Source organism: Pyrus communis, chromosome 2, assembly GCF_041283825.1.
Source record: "Pyrus communis isolate YQ-2024b chromosome 2, ASM4128382v1, whole genome shotgun sequence".
Classification (NCBI taxonomy): domain Eukaryota; kingdom Viridiplantae; phylum Streptophyta; class Magnoliopsida; order Rosales; family Rosaceae; genus Pyrus; species Pyrus communis.
In genome coordinates this window covers 7,880,759-7,908,332 of record NC_142566.1, presented here as the reverse complement: position 1 = coordinate 7,908,332, position 27,574 = coordinate 7,880,759, and the positions used below count along the sequence as shown (strand labels likewise).

Genomic DNA, 27,574 nt, shown 5'->3' with positions numbered 1-27,574 from the left:
AGCCAATGGTCCCTTATGTTACCCTTCCTCATAATACTTGCCATAGTACTCTCCCCCTCTGTCAGACCTCAAGATTTTAATGTTCATGTCTAATTGTTTCTCAACCTCATTTTTGAAAACTTAAAACAGTTTAAAACCATCGATTTTTCTGATATTAAATATACATATCCATATCTTGAAAAATCATCAATGAAGGTCACAAAATAGACATTTTTGCAGATTGTTGAGTTTGGAAATGGACCACAGACATCTGAATGTATAATTTCTAGAAGTTTTTTACTCCTAATTGAACCAAATTTCCTTTTGTTTGTTAACTTTCCCTTAAAACAATTGATACAATCATTGGGCTTTGACAAATCCAAATTTGGCAAGATATTATCCTTTATCAGACGTTCCATTCTTTTTTTTTTTTTTTTTTTTTTTTTTTTTTTTTGAAATATGTCCCAATCACCTATGCCAAAGCACATTAGATTTTTCATCCATGAGAGGTCTTTTAAGCAACAAAATGGAATCAATATTTAAACAACTTGAATCAATGCAAACATTGCACAGTAGCTACCAAAGATCATTACTTAAAAGATAAATACCAAGTACTTCGTTCAAATTGTTTTTCAAAGAAATTCTGATACTCTCATTGTCTCCAAAGAAAGTAAAACCAGATTTTACAAAGTTGGAAGCTGAAATTAAACTCATTCTCAAAGAAGGTACATATAAAACATTAAACAACTCTAAAATAAAACCATTTGATAGTCTAAGCTTGAGGGTGCTTATTACCTCCACAACTACTTTATTTCCATTCCCAACATGCACTTGAAAAACTTCATTTCTTGTTAAAATTCTTCTTGTGAATCCCTACAAGGAATTGGTAATATGCACCGAACAACCAGTGTCAAACCACCAAGTATTTGGAGGGGCTTAAACAAGGTTTAATTCAAAACAAACAAAAATACTTATAATTTTAATACCTCTCTTAGCAGCCCATTTGTTATGCTTTTCACAGTCTCTTTTCATGTGACCATGCTTCTTACAAAAAAAGCACTTAATGTTTTCATAATTTCCCTTATAAACTTGAGGCCCTCTGAAGAAAGAAGGAGCACCAACGACATTAGTACCATAGGAGTTATAAGGCTTGAAAGTCTTACCAATGTTCATAGGTTTCCTGCCATTTCCTGCATGCACATAATTCACCGATTCAACCTTGCCTTTCTTGAGCTTATTCACCTCCTACACACATATGGAAATCATCTCATCCATTCCTTATTTTTCCTTATGTGTGTTGTATGAAACCTTGAGCTGTTCAAATGCATCTGGAGTGAATTGAGGGCCATATGAACATCAAAAGTTTCGTCCACCGAGACTTCAAGGTCCTTGAGTTTTCTAGTAGCATCCACGTCAATTAATGTGTGTTAAATGTCTTCTTCAGTGAATACTAATTCCCTCAACTTTTCCTCCATTGAGTCCCTAAATGGAGGGAAATATAAGAAATGATGACAAGATGTGGAGATCATGCTAAGGTTGATGGACCACGACTTAGCTCTTAGGAGAATGTATCATCTGCATTAACCTCTGCAAGCACTGCTGAAGATAAAGTTAAGCATGAGACATGGCATAAGGCAACCAGAATGTCACTTATGGTCATGAAGAGGACCATGAGTGAGATAGTTAGGGGATGCATACCTACATATGACAAGGCAAAGGACTTCCTGGATAATATTTCATAAAACCCCATTTTGATGAAGGTTTTCAACCAATTGTTCTATCATATATGAGTCTTGTTCCTTATCCCTTACTGATTTCATTTCTTCTTTGTACAAGCTTTTTGCAAAACAAAAATTGAAGAAGACAACATACATATATATAACATAATGAAAAGCTATAACCCTAAATTCAAGACCAAGAAAACCTTGGCTCTGATACCAAATGTAAAAACTCATTAGGATAATAACTCATTTGTTACTTTGTATATGATAAGGATAATGCTACAACTTGTTAAACTAACTTTCATGCTTGTGCAGTATTAGTACAAGAATTCTACTTGACATTTTATTACTTGCATAGGGATCGTTCTTCTACTCAATGGAAAACATTATAATTCACTCTAGTAATGGATCTAGAATACTTAATGGAATGCACACTTTCCATGAGCAGGGACCAATATATTCATAAAGTGATCATCTAACTGTCTACTACCTATTATGGACAGCAGTTGATAATCTCAAGCACTTCTACTTAATGGCAATCGTGGGTTGCTCCACTATCTCAATGTGTGTATCTTGTGGTCCTACTTTCAATGAGTATGTTTTAACCTTATTATTAACTCTTAACTGACATTAACTGAAGATATTTTGGAATTAAGCCTTATCATAATTTGTATAGTTCAAATTATGTTCTTACATTTATGATATGAAGTCTGAACTTTTAAGCTCTGAGGTTTGATATGAAAAATGTGATTTATGTTTTATGTGCTTACTTAGTGGGTAATCATACAACACATACACACAACACGAGTATGTTCCTGTCTGTGGCCATATGACTCAATTTATGCGTATTGGCGCAACCCAATCGTACAGCACATTCGGGTGATGGATCCGGTGTAATATGTTACGTGTATTGGATATTTATGACATACTCCTAACTTCACTAGCGAAACAAGTTCGGACAGTGTCATTAGCCATGACTAGTGTCAGTGTATTATGTACCTTTTCTTCTCTAGTGTAACCCAAAGTTGTACAGCTTCACCTTCGGGTGATAGGCCTATCATATTTCTTCATTGGCGTAACCTAATGTCTTGCAGCTTCACGCTCAGGTGATAGATATGCCTTCGGGCGACTATGATACCCCTATTTAAGTACACTATTTTATGATTTACGAGCATATAATGGATTTGCCTTTGGGCGATTATGATACCACTATTTAAATACATGGTTATACTATTTATGAACGTTTTCATGACATGCTAGAGTTTTCAGAGAAACCTACTATGTAGTATGATATAGTGTTTTCAAAACGCTCGGGATGGGGGGTTTACTATTTTCAAAAAGAAAATTGGTTTTACTTATTATTATTATTATTATTATTATTATAAACTTTGATCCACTCACCCTTTGTTTTGGCGCCCCCTTCAGGACTTAGAAACGAGGCATATGATTTTGGCGTTGAGGCATTCTTGTATTGGTAGTTCCGAGTCCTTTTCTCTAGGTAGGACCTTTTCTTCGTAATCACACTTTTCCTATAATATTCCTTCCGCTGATAATCTTGATTAGTTGTATGCTTTGAACATGTTCACACATTCTCATGTTTGAGTTATGCATTTTTAGTTATGTTTACTTTATTTCACACCAGATTTGCGAACATGTTTTGCATGTTCTTAGCATAAGCATGTTAGATCGGCTTTCGTCACCCTCAGATGTCAGCCAGCACGTACCCATCTTGATGATTAGATGATATTGGGATTGGGGCGTGTCACAAGGTTATCCCTATACAGTCCTGATGCGAGATTTATACGCACACAAACTAAACCCTATTTGTGACAATTGTAGTAATGATGTAAGTAGGGATCGTTCTAACCGGGGATTAACTAGGGATGCTAAATACTTGACTCAAATAAATAAAACTAACTTTTAAAACACTAAGACAAACTAAAAGACTCAAAACAAGTTTAAAAGACTCCAAATACTCAAAAACATAAAATAAGACAAATCAAATGATTAAGACTTAACAAAATAAGGGGGGGTGATTGTGGTTGGACGAGATTAAATTAAACGGACAGATTATAATTTAAAACAGATAGTAAAGATGAATGTGATGAAAATATGGATGATGGAATAGCTAAGGGGTTCTTCTCCACACATGTTACACTTGCATACAAAATTGATTCTCAGTTGGTCTTTCGATAAATTATGAAACTCAACACTCCGGGTTAATTAGGTCCGCTTAAATTAACCGTCAAGTTTTCCTTAAGTTAATGAATTGGATGGGTTTGCGCAACGCAATTCACAACATTCTCCAAAAGTCCTTTACGTGAAATGCACAATAAAGATACAATTAAAGATCATTAAGTATTATGAAAACTATAAGTATTGACGAGGCATTCGTTACTATGATGAGCATGAAACTTGTGCCAAGAATTCATTTAACGCGATTGTTTATAAGCAACCTCCACTACTTGTGAATATAAGTTCATAACGATTAGGTGAAACTCACTTATATTCTAGCGTCATATTCATGCATGAAAATTAAGCGCGCATTCTTAATAAACATTCATAAATAAGTTATCAATCAAACGGTTAAACAAATTGAATCCACAATTTATGAAATTCCAACGAAAGTTAATCAATTCATATTGCAAATATAAACATAGTTTCAAATCACCCCCTAGCTAAAGGGGGTTTAGTTCCTCATAACTTTGAAATCAAAGAAACACCTAAACATTCCAACAACTCAAACTTGAATTGTATGAACGTTTAGACACTCTTCTCTTCCATTACAAAACAAAGAGAATTGAATTTAAACATTGAAATCAAAGAAACACCTAAACATTCCAACAACTCAAACTTGAATTGTATGAACGTTTAGGCACTCTTCTCTTCCTCGTTGTTGTAGCACAAGGTCTAAGGTGAGTTTTTTTGGGGGATGAGGAGTGGTTGGAGTGGTTGGAATGAAGAGAAAATATGCAGAAAATGAAGGGATATGCACGGCAAGAATGGAGGATTTTGTGTTGTGTGTTGTGTATGAAAAATGAGATCCTCTTTTGTGAATGAATGCATGGGTTTTTATAGGGGGAATGGGAGAATATGCATGTGAATTAGGTTGTGAAAGCATGTGGATTAAAGGGGTGTGAATGCATGTGCAATGAGTAATGAAATAGGAAAAGCATGGTTGAATGATTAAATGGCTGAATTGGATTAAAGAATGGGAGTGATGCACGACAAAGGAAATGGTTGATGTGTGAATGTGGTTGATTTGTGGTGCAATGATGAAAGGCAAAGTGCATGTGCAATGTTGGAAAATGAATGTGTGATGGTGTGATTGAATGATTTAAAGGGGCATGTGGGTGAATTAAAGGATGGAATATGTGGTGCAATGATGAAGTGGGAAGTGGAAGAATGTGGCTGAAATGATTGAGGAAGGCACGGCATTGAGTTGTTTGTTTGTGTGAAGTGTGTGTGAATGCATGTGAGTGCATGTGTGTGTGAATGGTGGTAGCTAGGGTGAATTATGATGAATGCATGTGGAATAAAGATGGAGAAGGTGGTGTAATGATGAAGTAGAATGGCTGAAAATGAAAGGGGGAGTGCAAGGCACGGCAATGGGTGTTTCTTGATGGTTTTGGGGTTGTGATGCATGTGAATGCATGTGACTAAGGGTTGTTGATTGGGCTAGAGGTTTTGCATGGCTCAAAGGATTGTTTGATTGGGCTAGGCCCTTTGTTCTATGTCCAAAGTGCATACAAGGCTTTCAAATTCGTCCAACACTTTGGCTCCAAGCATATGCTATCCATTCCAAGCCCAATTTTGCTCCAAAATGCTCCAAAATGCATCTTTTTGCTTCCTTAGCCATATGAACCTAAAAACACACGAAAATGGCTTAAACTACTAAAACAACTATGAATTAACAACATAGATGCACGAAAACAAGCTAAGTAAGTCGCCTAAATATGCTCCTATCAAATTCCCCCACACTTAGCTTTTGCTAGTCCTCGAGAAAAACAAAATAATAACAAATAAACAAAACGACACTAAACAAGTAAAACACAACCTAAACCTTCCAACAACCGTCTTAGGGATTTCCAATGCACATGACAAATTAAAAATCATTATTCTCACAGATTTTAGCCATCTTTACACTTAAGTACATTCTTAATCATAGTCACCACATACTATTTCACAATTAAGCATTTAAAACCATGTTTTGAATGTAGTAACATGCTTAGAGAATTTGCTCAATTCCTTACTAGAATGCACTCTATTTTCACACAGATTTTCTGACTACACACCCTACACTAGTTATATGTGAGAGATTGATGTAAACATGAAAGACTAGCATCTCACATATGTTATAACAAAGAAAGCATTTTCTGGATTTACGATAATGATATGAATATGATCTCATGAATGGAATGCTACTACTTAGAATGAGAACCAGTGATTCCATAAGCTCATATCAATTCGAAACTTCACATATTGAATACATAACATCAAGATAGAAGTTGAGGGTTGTAACGGGGCTAAGGGTAATGGTTTAACAAAGAAAGGTAAAGTAAAACAAAGGTTCTTAAAGTAATAGGAAGCGAAGTATTGAAATTGACACTTAAACTCACTTTTAATGGCAGAAATCAACTTTTAAATATAAGGGAAGATTCATGCAACAACTAGGGTCAAATTCACTCTTTTGGACCCTTCCTTCAATAACCAATGCTTGTGAGATCATTCTCACTTATTTTTCAACTCTTTTTTTTTTTTTTTTTTTTCTTTCTTTTCAACAATTTTTTTTTTCTTTATTTCATTCTTTGGCCGTGCCCTATTATCTTCCCCCACACTTATTTTCTGCAGTATATTGATCAAAAGGAGTTCATTCTAAGTCATGCTTCACTATCCTTTAAGAACAAGGGGTTAACAAAGAAAATAAGCTTGAAAAGGCTCAAAAAGGGGTAATCCTACAATACATGTGAAAAGGGATAGGCTTTTTGGCTTTGGCTTGACTAACAACTTCATCTTATTGTATGTTATGCAATCAATATCATGCTTTGAATGAAACGGATATAAGTTCTAGCATTTAGTTCTATCATGATACAATTGCATTCTAAGTAGCAACCAAGCAAGGAATAATGAGATCATGCAACAACTTTAGAAAACAAAGAATCACGGAAAATAACTCTCCAAAGAAGGTAATGGCTCGAGTCTCACAGGGTTGTAGCGTTTGTTTGAGTTCCTACCTTCAAGCATGTTACAAAAACGAATTTTTCTTTTATGATTGCATGTGAAGTCATACATTATAACCATAACCAAGCATATACCAAGAGTAAATCAAACTTTTCTCTATGTTAATAACTCTTTTTAACCGTCATGCAATTATAAACCAAATCCTTATCATTGTGTTGGAAGGTACCCTAAGACACAAACACACAAAAACGACTCAAAACACTCTTTTTAGGCTTTTCAAAACATTTTTTTATTTCAAATTTTTATGTGATTTTCGGAGTTATAAAACAAAACACACTAAAACACTCTAAAACAATTTAAAAACACCTTAAAACAGCAAGGAACAACATTTGAAGTTATGGGTGATAAAATCCCACGAATTTGCATTAACAACATTAGTTACCCCCCCCCCCCCCCACACTTAAATCAAACATTGTCCTCAATGTTTTAAGCATAGATTCACACAAAACATAAGTAAACACATAAAAAGCACTTAAACATACTAAACATGGCAAAATGTAATTAACAAAGAGAAGAGTTTAGGGACGCAAATCTGGTTATGGAGTGTAAATTCCATCTTCTCTTTGTTGATTGCATTGAGGCTTGATCTTGATGATTCCACAGGCTTACTCTTGAACTGGTTTCCGCCCATCGTTGATTTTCCTTTGTGCTACTCTTGAACTGGGCAGCAGGATTCAATTGGTCTTCCCCTAAGGTCTGAGCTTAGCCCTTTGGTCTGTTTCTTTGTTCAATCTTTCCAATTCGTATTGAAAAGGGTTGGAGGATAACTCAGCCTATGTTTGTCTCCACATGCTTCAATGTATCATTTTCACTTGCCTTACTCGCTCCCCTTTGCAGAAGTGGTCCCTTCTCTGGAAGTGTATCAACCGTTGAAGATGACTACTCGAGAGCAACGCTAGGTAAGCAATCAGGAATAGATTCCAGGCAGTTGGCTCCAGATCGGAAGACTGACTCCAAGTGCCGGCTGATTGCTTCTTTTACTTTGCCATGCGAGTAAAAACAAGGACAAAGAAAAAGACAGGGAAAGAGCATGATATGAGATACTTTTGCTTTTGACCTTGATGATATGAGATACCTTTGCTTTTGAAGAAGCGGTGAATGAATCAGCATACTTCAATCCGCCGTTTCCTCCTGGGTCATCTGTACTCCAGGCATCTGGTATCATCTTTGGGGAAGAAGAAAGAATTGAGTATTTCGAAAGGCTTTGCTGGGAGTGCGCCCTCAGAGGTGAGGGAGAGTTGGGCATTTTCTTCAGGTTTGCCTTTCCATAAAAGACGAAGGTCGACATATATAGAGATAATATCAAGTGGTGGTACTGTTCTTTTACCCTTGTCGACAAATGTCTCTTCGATATCTAAACGACGCCTCTTCGATTTCTGAGCAGGCGCCCCTTCGATTTCTGAACGACGCCCCTTTTGACAAAGCTGCACGCATTTTCTGAAAAGCAGAGAAAGCGTCGCCGAACTTTGCGCTTGTCGGCTAAAGATGTGTAGTTGCGATGATGGCCTCCACGTGTTGTCTGAAAAGAAGAAATCTTTTGACAAAGTTGAACACGTCTTCTGAAAAGCCGAGAAAGCGTCGCCTAAATTACGCCGGAAATTCCGGCTTTTTGAATCGGAGGACGCGTCGCCTTGGCTTTTTATAGAGCTATCGATCACCACAACAAACACACTCTGAAGATTTCCCATTCTTGAAAATCGACTCCGGTCCTTTGAAATTTAACTCCATCCCTTCTCTTTGAACACTTTTGAAAAATGGCAAACTCATCGAACCTTAGCTTGGAATTGAGCCTTAGCAGTGATACGGGCGCGCCGCGTCAAGGTAACGTATGGCGCCCTTCTTTCTTATCTTCTAACGGTCTTCTTACAGGTGAAGACTCCGTGATGCAGGACGCCACAACAGCTACAATTGTAGCTAGGAACCTCCTCACTCCAAAAGATAGTAAGCTGCTGTCAGGACGGTCCGATGAGTTGGCCGTTCAAGAGTCCCTCGCACTTAGTGTTCAGTGTGCGAGTTCTGTGTCCAACATGGGCCAACGCCTGCTTGCTCGCTCCCGTCAGGTTGAATCGTTGATGGCAGAGGTGGAAAGTCTCAAGCAAGAGATCAAGCAGCTGAAGTATGAGAATAGAAGTTTGCACGTGCTTGCAAACAACTATTCGTCGGGCATGAAGAGGAAGCTTGATGAGCTGCAAGAATCCGAAGGTCGAATTCAAAGTGACCGTCAAAGGCTTGCGGCTTATCTCCAGAGGCACCTTTTTCCTGGGTCATCCAGCGTTTGGCCAAGTATTGAGGCCTGGAATGCTCTAGCTCCGATGCCTTCTGCTCCGATGCCTCCCGCTTCTATGCCTCCCGCTTCTATGCCTTCTGCTTCGACACCTCGTAGTAGGGCTTCAAGTAAACGCTCTTTGTGAAGGCTCCATCTTTCTTTGTTTAGCAGTGCCTATCAATAAACCAAACATTTTCTCAATGTTACAATCATAGACTCACACAATTAATAAACAAACAAACAATAACAACTAAACAACCTAACAAGGCAGAAACGAAATAGCAACAAAGAGAAGAGTTTTTAGGAATCTGGAATTGGAGTGCTTTCTAAGTCTTCCTTTGTTGAATGCATGGGTTGCCTCCCAAGTAGCGCTTTCTTTTACGTCTTGCAGCCGGACGGTACCTCCGTTTAAGCTTGACTAGGTTCCACGGCATGGAGGGGTACCTCCTCCACGACATGCTCCTCAAACGTCTCGTAATAGGGCTTCAATCGATGCCCATTCACTTTGAATTCTTGCTGCGTCCTTGAACTTTTGATTTGTACTGCACCATGAGGGAAAACATTAGTGACAATAAAAGGACCAACCCATTTGGAACGCAACTTACCCGGAAACAACCGAAGGCGAGAATTGAACAACAACACTTTCTGCCCAATAGAGAACGTCTTGGCACGAATCATCTTGTCATGGAATGCCTTCGTTTTCTCCTTGTAAATCCGGGCATTCTCATATGCTTCGTTTCGGATTTCATCAAGCTCACACAATTGAAGCTTCCTATGTAAACCTGCGGCATCAAGGTCCATATTGAATGTTTTGACGGCCCAATGTGCACGATGCTCTAATTCGACGGGAAGATGGCATGGTTTCCCATAGATGAGCCGAAAAGGTGACATCCCAATGGGGGTTTTGTAGGCAGTGCGATACGCCCACAATGCATCGTTTAAGCGCAAACTCCAATCCTTCCTTGTAGACCCCACGGTCTTCTCAAGAATCTGCTTGATTTCCCTATTCGAAACCTCGGCTTGCCTGCTCGTTTGAGGATGATAAGGTGTGGCCACCTTATGCATGACATTGTATTTCTTGAGCAACGCCTCGATGGTTCGATTGCAAAAATGGGAACCTCCATCACTGATTAGCACTCGTGGCATTCCAAACCTTGCAAAAATGTTAGTTTTCACAAAATCTGCAACCACTCGAGAATCATTAGTTCGGGTGGCTTTTGCTTCCACCCATTTCGACACATAGTCCACAGCAAGCAATATATACAGAAACCCATGTGACGAAGGAAAGGGACCCATAAAATCAATACCCCAAACGTCAAAGATTTCAACACTAAAAATGGGGGTTTGCGGCATTTGTTGTTTAGGACCAATATTGCCCGTTCTTTGGCATCTATCACAAGACATGCAAAATGTTCTAGCATCCCTAAAGATGGTAGGCCAATAGAAACCACATTCTAACACCTTAAGTGCTGTTCTTTGAGTGCCAAAGTGTCCCCCACAAGCATAAGTGTGACAAAAGGTTAGAATAGCATTAAACTCAGAATCGTGCACACACTTACGTATAACTTGGTCAGGGCAATATTTCCATAAATACGGGTCATCCCACACATAAAACCGTGCCTCTTTCTTCAATTTATCACATTGGTGTTTAAGTAATTCACTAGGAACATGTTTAGACACTAAATAATTCACCAAATCAGCATACCAGGGTTCACTTACCTTGACGGACATCAGTTGCTCATCTGGGAATGTCTCTATGATAGGCACGGCATCCTCCTCATGCACCATACGGCTCAAGTGGTCAGCCACCACGTTTTCACTTCCTTTCTTGTCCCGGATTTCGATATCGAATTCTTGGAGAAGAAGCATCCAACGAATGAGTCGTGGTTTGGCCTCTTTCTTGGTGAACAAATACTTCAATGCTGCATGGTCAGTATAAATAATAACTTTAGTACCAAGCAAATAAGAACGGAATTTATCTAAAGCAAATACAACAGCAAGAAGTTCTTTTTCAGTGGTAGAATAATTCAATTGTGCATCATTTAAAGTCCGAGAGGCATAATAGATAACATGCGGCCTCTTTTCCTTCCTTTGCCCCAAAACAGCTCCTAATGCGTAATCGGAAGCATCGCACATAAGCTCAAAAGGAAGGCTCCAATCCGGTGGAACTATGATAAGGGCCGAAGTTAGCATTTCTTTGAGGTGATTGAACGCCTTCTCACACTCCTCGTTGAAGTCAAATGCCACATCTTTCTGGAGGAGACGGCAAAGAGGGTTTGAGATCTTGGAGAAGTCCTTGATAAATCGCCTATAAAATCCTGCATGACCAAGAAACGAACGAACCTCTCGAACCGAAGTAGGAGAGGGTAAGTAGCGCACAAGATCTATTTTCGATTTATCCACTTCAATTCCTCTTTCAGAAACAATATGCCCTAGAACTATGCATTGTCTAACCATAAAGTGACATTTTTCCCAATTAAGCACAAGGTTAGTTTCTACACATCGTTTCAAAATTATTGTGAGATTTTCCAAACAACCATCAAATGAATCACCAAACACACTGAAATCATCCATAAATACCTCAATAATCTTTTCCACAAAATCTGAAAAGATACTTACCATACACCTTTGAAACGTGGCCGGAGCATTGCATAAACCAAAAGGCATGCGACGATAAGCAAAAGTACCAAAGGGGCACGTGAAAGTTGTCTTTTCTTGGTCATCCGGCGCTATGACAATCTGATTATATCCAGAATAACCATCAAGGAAACAATAAAAAGAATGACCGGCTAACCTTTCAAGCATTTGATCAATGAACGACAAAGGGAAGTGATCCTTCCTTGTGGTGGCGTTGAGCTTCCTATAATCAATGCACACACGCCAACCTGTTTGGATACGGGTTGGCACAAGCTCATTCTCGGCATTCTTCACCACTGTCACTCCGGACTTCTTTGGAACACATTGCACCGGTGACACCCAACGACTATCAGAGATCGGATAAATCACTCCACAATCAAGAAGTTTGATAATCTCATTTTTTACAACTTCCATCATTGGAGGGTTGAGACGGCGCTGAGCCTCTCGAGTTGGTTTAGCCCCCTCCTCTAGAAGTATGCGATGCATGCACGTAGTCGGGCTAATTCCCCTAATATCGGCCAAAGTCCACCCAATGGCCGTCTTGTGCTCTTTCAACACTCGGATCAACTTCTCCTCCTCTATGGCGGTGAGTGATGAGGAGACAATGACGGGCAATGTCTCGTTGTCTCCAAGATAGACGTACTTTAAATGATCGGGCAACGGTTTAAGCTCAAGTACGGGTGCCTGAATCATTGAGGGTAACAACTTATTAGTGGAAACTGAAATTGAAATTGGGTTAGAAGGCTTACCATGGTGTTGAGGTAGTGACTCAAGGGCAGCCACTATCTCGGCCTCCTCCACACTTCTAGGCACGGCAAAACCAGATTTTTGCCCAATTCCTTGTGAAATTGTTGTTTCAAGTGTATCCCTCTCCAAACAATCGAGAAAATCCTGCGCCAAATCATCAATTATATCAATAGAAAAGCAAGAATGATCGTCTTTAGGAAATTTAATACTTTCAGAAAGATTGAAATCAATGACTTCCCCATCAAATTCCATCGTTAAAGTTCCTTTAAACACATCTATCTTGGTGCGGGCTGTTTTCATGAAGGGCCTCCCTAATAGAATCGGCAATGGGGTGGAATGGGGTGAATCCTCCATGTCAAGCACATAGAAATCCGCTGGAAAAATCAAGTTACCAACCTATACCAAAACATCTTCCAAAACACCCTTTGGATATGCATTAGAACGATCGGCTAATTGAATTATCACACCATCATTTTTAAGCTCACCTAAGTTCATAGATGCATAAATAGAGTATGGCATAACATTAATCGAAGCCCCTAAGTCTAACATGCATTGTTCAAACTTAGTATTACCCATAACGCACGGAATTGTAAAACTACCCGGATCTTTGCATTTAGGGGGTAATTTCCTTTGTAACACAGCAGAGACATTTTCACTTACTTGAACCACCTCTTTGTTTGAAATCCGTCTCCTTGTTGTACAAAGTTCTTTTAAAAACTTAGCATACCTCGGGACTTGCTTAATCGCATCAAGGAGCGGAATATTAACTTGAACTTTCCGAAAGGTCTCTAGAATGTCCTTCTCAGCTTCTTCTTTCTTTGATTGCCTAAACCTGCCAGGAAAGGGCACATTTAGTGGAATAGAACTAGAAAAAGTTGAATTGGGACTTACCTTGGTGGTTTGGAATGGTTTAGGAGGACTAGATGAATTCGGCAAGGTTTGGTCATCCTTGGTCGTGGGCTTTGCTCCCCGTGCTTCTTCTTGCAGCAACTTGTCCTCCTCGTCTTGACTTGATTTGGATGTATTTGAGTCCGTTCCAACCTGTTTACCACTTCTCAACATGATGGCCTTAGCGGTTTCAAATCCTCCCTTCGGGTTCATAACGGTTGAACTAGGCAATGTGCCTTGTTCTCTAATTTGCCCCATAAACTCGGCAATTTGACCCATTTGCTTCTCCAAATTATCCACCCGTTTGTCTTGGATTTGTCTCTCCTTATTTTGAGTTTGTACTTCCTGCGTCAAAGTAGTAAGTAACTTAACAACTTGATCATTATCCAAAGGCATACCTGAGGTTGTTGGGGCAGATTGCACTTGGTTTTGATTGGGGATGAATGGCTTTGTATAAAAGCCCGGTGGTTGCTGCCTAAATCCTCCTTGTTGTTGGGGTTGTTGAGGATCCCGCCATTTGAAATTTGGATGGTCCCTCCAACCCTGATTGTAGGTATTAGAGTATGGATCATGGCGTGGTTGATTTTGGTTCCCAAAACCCACGGCATTGGCAGATTCCCAACCTCCATTCTCTATTAACTGAGGGCACGTCTCCGATGGATGCCCTTGCATTGAACACACGCCACACACTTGGTTTTCTTGTGGTTTTGACCCCTTGACAACCTGAGACACGAGAGAAGTAAGATTAGCCAATTGTGACTGAATATCAGAAATTGCACTTACCTCATTCACACTTTGTTGTCGTGGCCTCTCTCTTTGTCCAACACCTTCATATTGTTGAGCGTTGTGTGCTCGGTTGGCAATTAGAGCTTTGGCATCCATTAGATTCTTGTCCACTAATGCACCACCCGCCGAAGCATCTAGCATTTGACGTTCCATGGGAAGGAGTCCCTCGTAGAAATATTGAATGAGCAGCTCCTCCTTCATTTGGTGCTGTGGACATGAAGCAACAAGTGATTTAAAACGTTCATAATAAGATGGGAACGACTCACCTTGATTTTGTTGAATGCCACTAATTCGTTTCCTCAAGAGAATGATCTTTGCAGTGGGAAAGAATTTCTCTAAGAATGCACGTTTCATACTTTCCCAAGAATTGACAGTTCCAGGAGACAATTCAAACAACCAATCTTTGGCCTTGTCCATAAGTGAGAATGGAAAGGCCTTCATCTTCAAAATACTCCCATCAACGTTGATGGGTGTCATACATGAGCAAACTACCTCAAATTCCTTAAGATGTTTGTTAGGATCTTCCATGGACAACCCATGGAATTTAGGAATATAATGTAATAAACTAGACTTAAGTTCAAATTCTTCTGTCTTACCTTCAGCTGCCGTAGGGTATTGTATGCATAAAGGAGCGGCATTGCCCATACCTGAGGCAGAGAGCTCCTTGATGGTCCGATTGTCCACTGCCATGGTTGGTACTTCTTCTTTAAATTCAGGTTCGGGACTAGGAGGATTAGATGCTTGTGATTTCTTTTTCCTTCTCAAAGTCCTCTCGAAATCACCGTCAAAGTCGGAGATATGCTCACGAACAGGTTGTGAGCTACGGGTCATAAACTAGTACCTACACACAAGAGTAAACAAGATAAGTAATCAACTTAATAGACTTAGCAAAAAAAACAAAACACATACACACGGTGCAAAAAAATTAAAACAAAATAGAAACTAAACAATTTAAACAAGACTCAAGATAAGGGATTAGCAAATTTGCCAATCCCCGGCAACGGCGCCAAAATTTGATGCGAGATTTATACGCACACAAACTAAACCCTATTTGTGACAATTGTAGTAATGATGTAAGTAGGGATCGTTCTAACCGGGGATTAACTAGGGATGCTAAATACTTGACTCAAATAAATAAAACTAACTTTTAAAACACTAAGACAAACTAAAAGACTCAAAACAAGTTTAAAAGACTCCAAATACTCAAAAACATAAAATAAGACAAATCAAATGATTAAGACTTAACAAAATAAGGGGGGGTGATTGTGGTTGGACGAGATCAAATTAAACGGACAGATTATAATTTAAAACAGATAGTAAAGATGAATGTGATGAAAATATGGATGATGGAATAGCTAAGGGGTTCTTCTCCACACATGTTACACTTGCATACAAAATTGATTTTCAGTTGGTCTTTCGATAAATTATGAAACTCAACACTCCGGGTTAATTAGGTCCGCTTAAATTAACCGTCAAGTTTTCCTTAAGTTAATGAATTGGATGGGTTTGCGCAACGCAATTCACAACATTCTCCAAAAGTCCTTTACGTGAAATGCACAATAAAGATACAATTAAAGATCATTAAGTATTATGAAAACTATAAGTATTGACGAGGCATTCGTTACTATGATGAGCATGAAACTTGTGCCAAGAATTCATTTAACGCGATTGTTTATAAGCAACCTCCACTACTTGTGAATATAAGTTCATAACGATTAGGTGAAACTCACTTATATTCTAGCGTCATATTCATGCATGAAAATTAAGCGCGCATTCTTAATAAACATTCATAAATAAGTTATCAATCAAACGGTTAAACAAATTGAATCCACAACTTATGAAATTCCAACGAAAGTTAATCAATTCATATTGCAAATATAAACATAGTTTCAAATCACCCCCTAGCTAAAGGGGGTTTAGTTCCTCATAACTTTGAAATCAAAGAAACACCTAAACATTCCAACAACTCAAACTTGAATTGTATGAACGTTTAGACACTCTTCTCTTCCATTACAAAACAAAGAGAATTGAATTTAAACATTGAAATCAAAGAAACACCTAAACATTCCAACAACTCAAACTTGAATTGTATGAACGTTTAGGCACTCTTCTCTTCCTCATTGTTGTAGCACAAGGTCTAAGGTGAGTTTTTTTGGGGGATAAGGAGTGGTTGGAGTGGTTGGAATGAAGAGAAAATATGCAGAAAATGAAGGGATATGCATGGCAAGAATGGAGGATTTTGTGTTGTGTGTTGTGTATGAAAAATGAGATCCTCTTTTGTGAATGAATGCATGGGTTTTTATAGGGGGAATGGGAGAATATGCATGTGAATTAGGTTGTGAAAGCATGTGGATTAAAGGGGTGTGAATGCATGTGCAATGAGTAATGAAATAGGAAAAGCATGGTTGAATGATTAAATGGCTGAATTGGATTAAAGAATGGGAGTGATGCACGGCAAAGGAAATGGTTGATGTGTGAATGTGGTTGATTTGTGGTGCAATGATGAAAGGCAAAGTGCATGTGCAATGTTGGAAAATGAATATGTGATGGTGTGATTGAATGATTTAAAGGGGCATGTGGGTGAATTAAAGGATGGAATATGTGGTGCAATGATGAAGTGGGAAGTGGAAGAATGTGGCTGAAATGATTGAGGAAGGCACGGCATTGAGTTGTTTGTTTGTGTGAAGAGTGTGTGAATGCATGTGAGTGCATGTGTGTGTGAATGGTGGTAGCTAGGGTGAATTATGATGAATGCATGTGGAATAAAGATGGAGAAGGTGGTGTAATGATGAAGTGGAATGGCTGAAAATGAAAGGGGGAGTGCAAGGCACGGCAATGGGTGTTTCTTGATGGTTTTGGGGTTGTGATGCATGTGAATGCATGTGACTAAGGGTTGTTGATTGGGCTAGAGGTTTTGCATGGCTCAAAGGATTGTTTGATTGGGCTAGGCCCTTTGTTCTATGTCCAAAGTGCATACAAGGCTTTCAAATTCGTCCAACACTTTGGCTCCAAGCATATGCTATCCATTCCAAGTCCAATTTTGCTCCAAAATGCTCCAAAATGCATCTTTTTGCTTCCTTAGCCATATGAACCTAAAAACACACGAAAATGGCTTAAACTACTAAAACAACTATGAATTAACAACATAGATGCACGAAAACAAGCTAAGTAAGTCGTCTAAATATGCTCCTATCAAGTCCCTATGTGTGAGGACATACATTATATATCTAGTGAGTCTATATACATTAGGGACCCCTTTTCTGATCCATTGTAGATTCATTTTGTCCCAATATTTGTTCTATACCCATTTTATACGGTGGTTATCCCTATTTAGGGACTCTATTGGAGATGCTCTAAGGTCATTTTTTTATGGATCTGTGAGGACCTTTTTTTATAAAAGCCATAGAATTAATCTAACGGGACAAAAACTAATGAGTTTATATAACCCTTTTACACCTAAACAAAATCAAAACACGCCAAAAATTAAAAATAGCTTTCACACTCAAATTTTCGACAACTGTAGGTTGAAGGAAAGGGAACTGAATCCTTTCCAGACCCAAATAAACTGAGCCTCCTGAGCAAAGGATGCAGGCCGTTGAAATTTGATCTAACGGGTACAATCAGAAGGCCCCTCTAAAAGTTATAGTAATTGTAGCCATTGGATCAAATTTCAACGGACTAGATCCTTTGATCCTTAGGCTCAGTTTATTTGGGTCCAGAGAAGATCCGGTTTTGAAGGAGAGTAGCACGACTTCCAATTTCACAGGGTCCTCGAAAAATTGAAATTCTCTTTGAAGTTACAAAAAGGTATTTCTTTTTTGGTTATATTGATTTCAATTTCTCCAATTTTTCGGTCCCTGCTGTCGAAAAAGAGTAGTATCATGTTGATGTTTTCGGTAGAATGGAAACTTGAGCATTGATATGATCCCCACCATTCTTCTTTTAATTGCGTTTCATAGTAACCCTGGAATGCTCTCCTAATTGAGCACCATTTTATTTTATATTCCTTTGTGGTGGTGGTTCAACCTTAACACCATTCTTTTTTTTTTTTTTTCGCTTCACTTTTAATTTTAATTGCAGATTGCTTTGTGATGGAAGAATAATCTTCCCAAGGCACGTTACCTCAAGTTGTAGATGAAAATATTCCCATAGTTGGCAAATAATTTGGATCACTAACGGAAGCATATGATTTTTACAATCAATATGCTCGAGAAGTTGGATTTAGTGTCAGAATGGGTTCAAGTAAGAAGAAAAAAAGGAACGAATGAAATCCCCTGGAAACAATTTGTTTGTTCAAACGAAGGCTTATCAGAAAATAAAGAAGAATACATCAACCAAGGAAGAAAGCAATTTTGGATCAACATGTGTGGGTTGTAAGGCAAAGTTAAGCATTTCTCGAGACAAGTTTGGGATGAAGTGGTCTATTTGTAACTTTGAAGAGTGTCATAATCATGTACTTTCAACACCTACAGAGGCACACCTACTACCTTCACACCGAAAGGTTTCAAAAGCAAAGAAGATTTAAATGGAAACACTAAGCAGTGCAAATGTATCTACAAGTCAACAATTCAGAATAATGGAAATTGAGTAGGTGGAATTGCAAATGTTGGATGTATTGATAAAGATTTGAGAAACGTAGAAAGAGATTTGCAGAAAGAAATCAAGGGACATGATGCTAAAATGCTTCTTAAATATTTTGATTCAGAAAAGGAAAAGAACCCATCTTTTTATTTTGAAGTTGATTGAGATGAGGAAAATAGGTTGAGCCGATGTTTTTGGGTCAATTCCACTGCAACAAAAGCGTACTTCTTTTTTGATGATGTAGTTGCTTTTGATACGACTTACAACACAAGTATAGTATGACCTTTGCTCCCTTTGTAGGGGTTAATCATCACAATCAAACAATTGTATTTGGACGTGGGTTTTTAAGTGATGAGAAAACTGAGTCATTTATTTGGTTGTTTCAGCAATGGCTGAAAGCTATGCCTAGTGATCCACCCCAAATGATAATTACGAATCAAGATCAAGCAATATCAAAGGTCATTGCTCAAGTTTTTCCCCTTGCATTCCATCGGTATTGTATTTGGCGTATAAAGGATAAGTTTCCAAAAAGCTTGGCCCAATGCTTTTATTTATATGCCACAATTTAGCACTAGTGTATACCGTTCCAAAACTATAGAAGAATTAGAAGAAAGTTGGAAGCATGCATTATTGCAACATAGTGCATCAGAGAATCATGAATGGCTACTACCAATATACAAACTCCGTAAGCAATGGGTCCCTACATTTTGCATGCTTATATTTTTTGCAGGAATGTCGAGTAGTCAAAGAGTTGAAAGTGGACACTCTTTCTTCAAGAAATATGTTTCAAAATGCAACTCTTTGTGGGATTCTGTAACACGATTTGAAAAGGCACTTAGACACCAAAGGCACAAAGAGTTGGTTTCTAGTCATGTGGATGTTAATTAAGTACCAAAGTTGAAGACATTATTTTCAATTGAAAAGCAAATGTGTGGTTTATAAGCAAATGCGTGGTTTATTTACAAAAACAATATTTTTAAAGTTTCAGGATGAAGTGATTCAAAGTACTGTTTATTTGAAGTGTGATGCTATAAGGGAGGAGGAAAAGGAATGTGTTTAAGTTGTTATACGTGTTGATGTAGAAAGCTTAAAATTGCAACATATTGTTTATGAAAAAGTTTCTAGTTTTGCAAAATGCACCTGTTGAAATTTTGAATTCGAAGAAATTCCGTGCATACATATTTATATTTTTTCTTAGAAGTATTCATATTGTAGATTTTCCTAGCCAATACATCATTAAAATGTGGACAAAAAATGTGAAGGCTAAAGATTTGGGATCAAGATGGATTGGAAATAAAAGATGTGCAAGATAAGTCATTCATCATTAAAATGTGGACAAAAAATGTGAAGGCTAAAAGAATTTGGGATCAAGATGGATTGGAAATAAAAGATGCGCAAGAAAAGCCATTAATGATGAGGCATATTTAGTTATCTAAACTTTCACAGTGCTTAATCAGTTTATCATATTTGTTCATCAGTTATCTTGCTGCCATAAATAATTTTGAATTTTATATTTAAAATTGAACACAAATAGTATCTGAAGAAAGCTGATCGCACGATAGACGATGAACGGCTAAGATGAATTGATTCCTATAATCCAAAGAGGATCCTCATTCGAATTTTAGTACAAATCTTCTACACCCAAAATAAATATGATATCTCTATAAACCTAATTATTGATTGACACGAAATTATAAATTTAACTTTTTGTAACTTTATTGTCGTAAACTTATAATTGAGGCTACGGACTTGCCAAACCTATTTGGTGTGGAGAAGATTTAAAGTCGGTAAATTGTAGATGAACTTAATCGGGGGAGACTGAGACAGAGTAGAAACAGCCATGGCATCGGGAGCGTCAACACCGCCGTATCCAAGCGCTGCTAGAATCTCCGATTCTCAATGTTATCCTCAGTACACTGCCTCATTAAAGTGTATGCCACTTCCAACGCTTTCATTGTTTTCTTCCGTTTTACTTCGAAGCATAAAATTTCCTTTCAAATTTAACCTTTTTGTTAATTTTTCTTGATTACCCCCGATCATTATCAGACAAATTTGTTTTTAAGCTCCAACCTCCAAAGAAAAATTAATTGGGATTGGATTTGGGGGTGTTATTTAAAGCTTAATTTTGAGTTTTGAGGATCAAATTTCTGTATGGTATCGAATTTGCGAGTTAGGGTTTGTGAAGTTTGCAGAGTTTGTTTCAAAAGTTTTTGTCTTTTCTTTTTTGGGGTAGCAGTAATCTGGTGGAAATTGAACGGTTATTTTTGGTGAGAGAGGCTTGGCTCGTTAAGATGGAGGAAGATTTCCTCCTCAGGATATGCTGTGGTTGATTCACGGAAAATCGATCGGAACTGCGCATATAATTTATCATCTCTGCATATTTTAGTTGATTTTTTGTTGAGATGATCTTTACAAAGTCTTTTATAACATGAATGGTTCTGATCGAATGCATGAAATTCCGTAAATCAGTCACGTAGTGAATTGGGGACGAAGTCCTCCTCGTTCATTGAGTAGCCATGTTAATTTCAGTTTTGGTAAGGCAGTTAAATTTCTGTTAGTGGAAAATTGGATAAAGGTGTTAGAATTATGAATATTTTATCAATTTGAGAGCACAGAAATACCCATGATTAGTTTAGAAGAATTATCCACAATATATCTATCTCTAGAAAGAAACCATTAATTATGTTCTATAAAGCTTAACCCAGTTTTCATAGGTCTTTTTAAGAACTGCATTGCTTGACAAGTCTAGCAGTGAATCATTAGGTTTGGACAATCGCCAAAGTGGAAAAAATTCTGATATTTGGTGGCCTGATTGGGTTGTTAAGGGGAACCATAAAGTTTTGCCACTGTATTATATGAACACTCCATCGAACTTGATTGATGTTTAGATCAGAGAATTTAGGAATGAAGACTAGGCTAGATGATAAGAGAAGACATGATATAATTAAGAATTGCAGTTTTCCGGTAAGCTCTTTTAACTGCATCCCTTCCACTCTGATATTCTGGCCTCTGTGTAAGGTTATTCGTAATGTTGCTACCGAAGAGCTATTGTTAAATTTGGCTCATCACACCAACTGGAATGATGCCTCATTCTCAACCACATGTTGCGTGTACCAGTACCAGTCTTTTCGCCACGCATTTCCAAGACCAACTTGATTACAAATTTTCCATAGTATTTGTCATCCGCACGGCATTTAACTACTTTTGGATTAAGATAGGTTTCTTCCTTAATCGGCCCCAACTGCCCAACATACACATGCCAATTACATTTTATCATCGTTTTCCATCCTTTCTTCTATGAGACTGACGTATTCGACTTCCCTATAGTGGATTTCTTTTTCTTGGTTAGTTTTTGTTTTTCTTGTATTTTACTTGAGTGTGGTCTTAAATTATGAGTATGCAACGTCTAGGTCCTTTATCTTGTGGTAATGCTGAAGGGTATACTTTGATATAAGAGATCTATACGTCTGAGCTTTTAGCGGTGGCTGCACGCAGATGTGCACTTAGGGACACAACATGGGTTGGAAAGATACTAGTGAGGGTTGGAACTTGGAACTAGTTTGATAATCATATTCTTTCATGAGTAATGTTTCTTAGTTTACAAACTCAAAATGGAGATCAATTGTATTTTTGGCTAAGTGTTGATTCCTTTTGTAAACTTTGCAGGTCTAGAAGAATATAACTCGGACAAGAGCAAATGTCAAAAGCATTTTGATATTTACAAAGAATGCAAGAAACAGGAGGTATTATTGCTTTTAGATACTTGATTGCTCTGTAGTCTTTATTCATTTATTGCACATCCTGATGAAAGATTAGATATCCATCATTGCCTATGAGGTCCTTCCGGTTAAGAAATAAATATAATTGGATAATTATATGTTTTAAAGAATCCATGCAACTTAATCTTCATCTGTTTACACAGTGAAATCAGGTTATTGACAAAAAAAAAAAAAAAAAAAAATCTTAAAAATGAAGTTCCAGGCATAGTCGATAAAAAATTTAAGCTGTCTAATCTTGTTTCTTGTAGATACTTGAACATGATGATCATGTGTTGCATGAATCGATTGTAAAAAATTTCGTAAAAAAAAAAAAATTCTTAAAAATGAAGTTCCAGGCATAGTCGATAAAAAATTTAAGCTGTCTAATCTTGTTTCTTGTAGATACTTGAACATGATGATCATGTGTTGCATGAATCGATTGTCAAAAATTTCGTTGGCATGTCATTTTCCATTGTTTACCCACATACACACCAAAGTCTGAAGATAGAAGGCATCATCTGTTTGCATTGGTAATTTGGTACGCTGCTCGTTTGCTTATATGGTTTATGTTTTTCGTTGCAACAGAGGCTAGCTCGATTGGAACGTAACAAGAGTAGGTCTCTTTTCTCATGAAACTCTTCAGGATTTCTGCTCGTATCGTAGGGCGCAAAAGTTAGTTTTGTGCTCATTAGGGGTGGTATTAGATTTATAGAGTGCTATACTTGATACCGTGACAAATGTAGAGCAGGCTCAATTCGAATTCACACGTATTTGTTCAGTCAATCCATGTTTCATTGAGTAGCTTACTTGTGTAATATTCCCGGCTGTACGAAATCATGTTCGGGCAATAATCGTCTTGTATGGTTAACATTTTAGGAAAACTAATGAAAAGGGCTTGAAAACTTTGAGTTTTAACGATAAAAACAAAATAAAGGGTAAAGTGAATAGTACCAGGTTTGAATTTTTAGTGTAAAAATATGGTTTTTCGTTAAAGTGAATAGCACTGCGGGTTTTTCGTTAAAATTTCCTAAAATTTTTCAAATGAGATGTCATTTCCTAGAAAAAAAAAAAAAAAAAAATATATATATATATATATATATTTAATCATGTAAATCACCACTAGCAACCACTGTTGTCTCCAACATCACTGCCATTACCACCATCAACCATCCCAAGATTTACTTTTCATTTATAGTATTTTGATTTTTAGTTATAATTGAATCTCGTCATATTTTATTTTTTCGAATGAGTTAATTGAACTTTTGTAATTTAAAATTTCAATTGATCTTTTCAATCTAATTTTGAGCTAGGTAGATAGAGCATAAGTACACGGTTCTCAACCGTTTCTGGCCACTTCCGGCGACAACGGACGCCACCACCACCAAACCGTAACTCATCACCCAAGGGGAAAAATATCCGAAAGACCCAAGTCATCGTATCTCATTGTAGATGACAAATCAACCCGCAAAGCATTAGGCCATCTGAAACTTTTTCGCCGTTTTCCGACGAGAATCTAGTCACGTGTAAAAAATGTCAACATGTGTCTATTCCGGCCAACTACAATTTCGAAAATCAGAATTTTGATCGTCGAACAATTACAGTTACCGCAGTGGGTGGAGCCACATGGTGGCCCGTGAGGCTTATTGTGGGGCCTTGCATCCAGGGAAGTGCGTCGCTATAGTGGGTGAACCTAGTTCTTGCAAAAGGGTTCACGGTATGGTTTCACAAGAACGGGCACAAAGGCATACACCTTTGGTTTAAATACTTGCACAATTATAAAATAGTTTGTTACAAATGTATCAAGTTATTGTGTTGGTTAGGAACTTGGTTGTAATTAGTTAAGTTAGTTAATATAATACTCCGTATTTAAAAAAAAATGACAATATATATATATATATATATATATATATATGTGTGTGTGTGTGTGTGTGTGTGTGTGTGTGTGTAAGTAATTATTTTTATGCAATGATTTTATTAAGTTTTCTAATATACACTATGAGTACAAAAAAAAAAAAAAAAAAATTTGTATTTTTGGGATGTAAGTAAAGATTCTTTTACTACAAGAATATAATTTAGTCTAGCTAGTACTTTTATACTTAATTTTTTTTCCAATTGGAGATGTTTGTACTAATTAACATCTTATTATAAATTGTAATGCAATATGCATTAAGTTGGAGCTTTTATTTCACCACCATTTGGCTAGCCTATTTCTTTGTAGACTTACCAATGTGTTTTGATCCAACAAGCTTACCTTGAGATAAACCTTTACATAGCCCTTGATGCTTGCATTCATCTTGCATGATATTCATTAGTTCATGATTAACTTAACACATGTATCTTTTCCATTTGAACACATACCATTGTTAATGATTAACTTCACATGTGGTGTGTTTCTATTAGAACACATATTAGGGCTAAGGATTAGCTTAACATTTGTTGTTTTTCTATTGGACCACATTTCATGGCTAATGATTAGGACAACACTTGTTGCCTTATTATTGGAACACATTTTATGTCTAATGATTGGCACAACATTTGGTTTCACACTTGGAAGATTTTTTGTAGAGGAAGATATCATGCAATCTCTATAAAGGAAGGAGCAAGAACCAATGGAAGGGACATGGAGAAAAGAGAGAGGAAGAAGAAAAAAATAAAGAAAAAGAACCAACTCCAACAAAAAGCCATTCTCCCTTTCATATTACCTCTTATCTTTCTTTTATATATTGCTAAAGCTTTAAGCCATCTTTCATTGTATTTATAAGCCTCTCATATATAGTGAAATACAATGAAAGCAAACCCCAGTGGATGTAGTTGATTTGGCGAACCACTTAAATCTTGTGTTGTTTATGCGTTTACTTCTTGAGATCATTGTCATGAGAAACACTCCTACCAAACCATCAAAAATTTCCATTTACTTCCCTTAAGAATGCTATAAAATAAGAGACAAATCCCAGAAAATGCATGAAAGCTTACCCAACAGAATTGCTCTATGGAACTCAAATGGGGTTATTTATCAATATCACCCAAAGATAGATGGAGTAAAATGGTAAAGTAATATTTCTCAATTAGATTATTGTATGTTATCAATAATATATTAGTGATAATATAATACAATTTTGGATACTAACAATTTGATTAGTGTTGCAGATTTTTTAGAGCATGTGATTATTGATATCCATGTTACATGACATATACATATGCATTCTTGTAAAGTAAGAAAAAGAGTTGAGTTGTGTTTGAGTAGTGAGGATATTCAAGGGATGAAGAATGCCTTAAATCTAAAATAATGAACCATGTATATGTCAGGGTCGGGAGAAGGGCTTGAATATACAATTGGGCGCCAAGGGAAGTGCCTATACAAATAAAGTGAAAATTGAGAATTTAATTATGAGAATTGGGTTTAAGGGATGAACAAGAGTTAACTCGTATTCTAAGGTATCTGGAGCCAAGTGGTATAAGCATGGTATGGGATGTGAATGCTTGGTACCTTAGGTATGTGTTAGTGGGATTAGAAGGGAGTGAGTACATTCATGCATCTCATTTGCATATATTTTATGCATTGAAAGAATTGTTACAATTTTATTATTATTTAATTGGTAGTTTTTGTTGTAAACTAATTTATGCACTAACGTTATTCCGCTGTGTATTTGATAAATTTTATGTAAGATTTTGTTATGTGATGTGTGTGTAATCATTATAATTTTATTTTATTTTCCACCATATCTTGGTTGTAGAATTTATTTCTATAGCTAAGATATGGCTCACATCTTAACTCGTGAATAGTCCTTATTCGCGGGTCGGGAAATGATAGCTAAGGATAGAAAGGACATCAGAAATGTATATGTATATATAACAAAGTGTACATTGAAATTATTCATTGAATGAAATCGAAATATTTTTTTACAACTGAGGTTTCCTTACAAGCTAAGTTTCCTATACTCGTTGACATCTCAATCTTCTTCCGCTTCATTTTTCATCCAATTCTTACTTGAATTCATACCTGAATTCTTGATTTCTCACCGGTTGTGTTCATCTCTGAATCTTGATTCTCTATTTTCATAGATTCTCCGTTTGATTCGTCTTCTTCTCTCCCAAATCAATCTGCTCCAAACCCTAACTCGATGAACAGCTACTCATCTCTCACATTTTAGAATATTGGAAGCATGGTTCTAATCAAGTTCAAGAGATTCAATTATCTTCCATGGTGTGTGCTCTTCGATCCGATTTTCAGACGCTACAAACTCATTGGAATTATTGACGGATTTGAGCCTTGTCTGAAACCTTTACTTCCGGATCAATCTCTCAGTCCTTAGTTCGAATCGTGATATGAAAAAGATCAAAATCTCTTAATCTGGTTAAATTCTACACTCTCGGAAGATATCGTTCCTTTGACGATTGGAGTTTCTCTGTCTTGGAAACTATGGCTTAAGCTGGAACAGCGATTCAGATGAGTCTTTAATGCTCATATCCACCAGCTTCGTTCTCGTCTTCAATCTCTTTAGAATGGATCTCTCAAATTCTGATTATCTATAGCAAATCAAAGAGATATCTGACTCTTTAACTGTCGTTGGAGCTTCAGTGTCCGATCATACCTAATTGCTGCAACATTTCATGGATTGCCTAAAGAATTTGAGTCATTCATTGATTCGATCAATTTTCGTCTCTTATCTACAACTTTAGATGAGCTCCATGGACTTTTATTCACCAAAGAATTCTTAATGGCTCATCGTCAAAAGGCAATTTCTTCAAGTGGACTTTTACTCACCAAAGAATTATCAATGGCTCATCGTCAAAGGCAATTTCTTCAACTGTCACTGAACCTTTTCAGGCCTTTAATTTCTAAGCTTAACCACCTTTACTTCATTCACCACATCCATCCCAAGCATATGTAGCTCAAAATCAGCCTCTGCAACAATCATTTAGCTATAACTCTAACTATGGTCATGGTAACAACCGATTTAATAATAATC

The 27,574-nt window shown here is 37.2% G+C and overlaps 1 protein-coding gene and 1 long non-coding RNA gene across 2 annotated transcripts; one reads left to right on the top strand and one right to left on the bottom strand.

Moving 5' to 3' along the window:
* Positions 1-568: 568 nt before the first annotated feature.
* Positions 569-2,077, bottom strand: LOC148698479 (uncharacterized). Its single transcript, XR_015951823.1, has 2 exons — positions 1,678-2,077; positions 569-1,575 (listed from the first exon to the last, which is right to left on the bottom strand). It is a non-coding gene; the product is annotated as an uncharacterized LOC148698479 (long non-coding RNA).
* An 18,512-nt stretch (positions 2,078-20,589) lies between these two features.
* LOC148698478 (cytochrome c oxidase-assembly factor COX23, mitochondrial-like) lies at positions 20,590-23,506 on the top strand. The gene is made up of 3 exons (XM_088683734.1): positions 20,590-20,777; positions 22,513-22,589; positions 23,190-23,506. The coding sequence occupies exons 1-3, from the start codon at positions 20,687-20,689 to the stop codon at positions 23,235-23,237; spliced, it is 216 nt and encodes a 71-aa protein (XP_088539860.1). The 5' UTR covers positions 20,590-20,686; the 3' UTR covers positions 23,238-23,506.
* Positions 23,507-27,574: the final 4,068 nt, after the last annotated feature.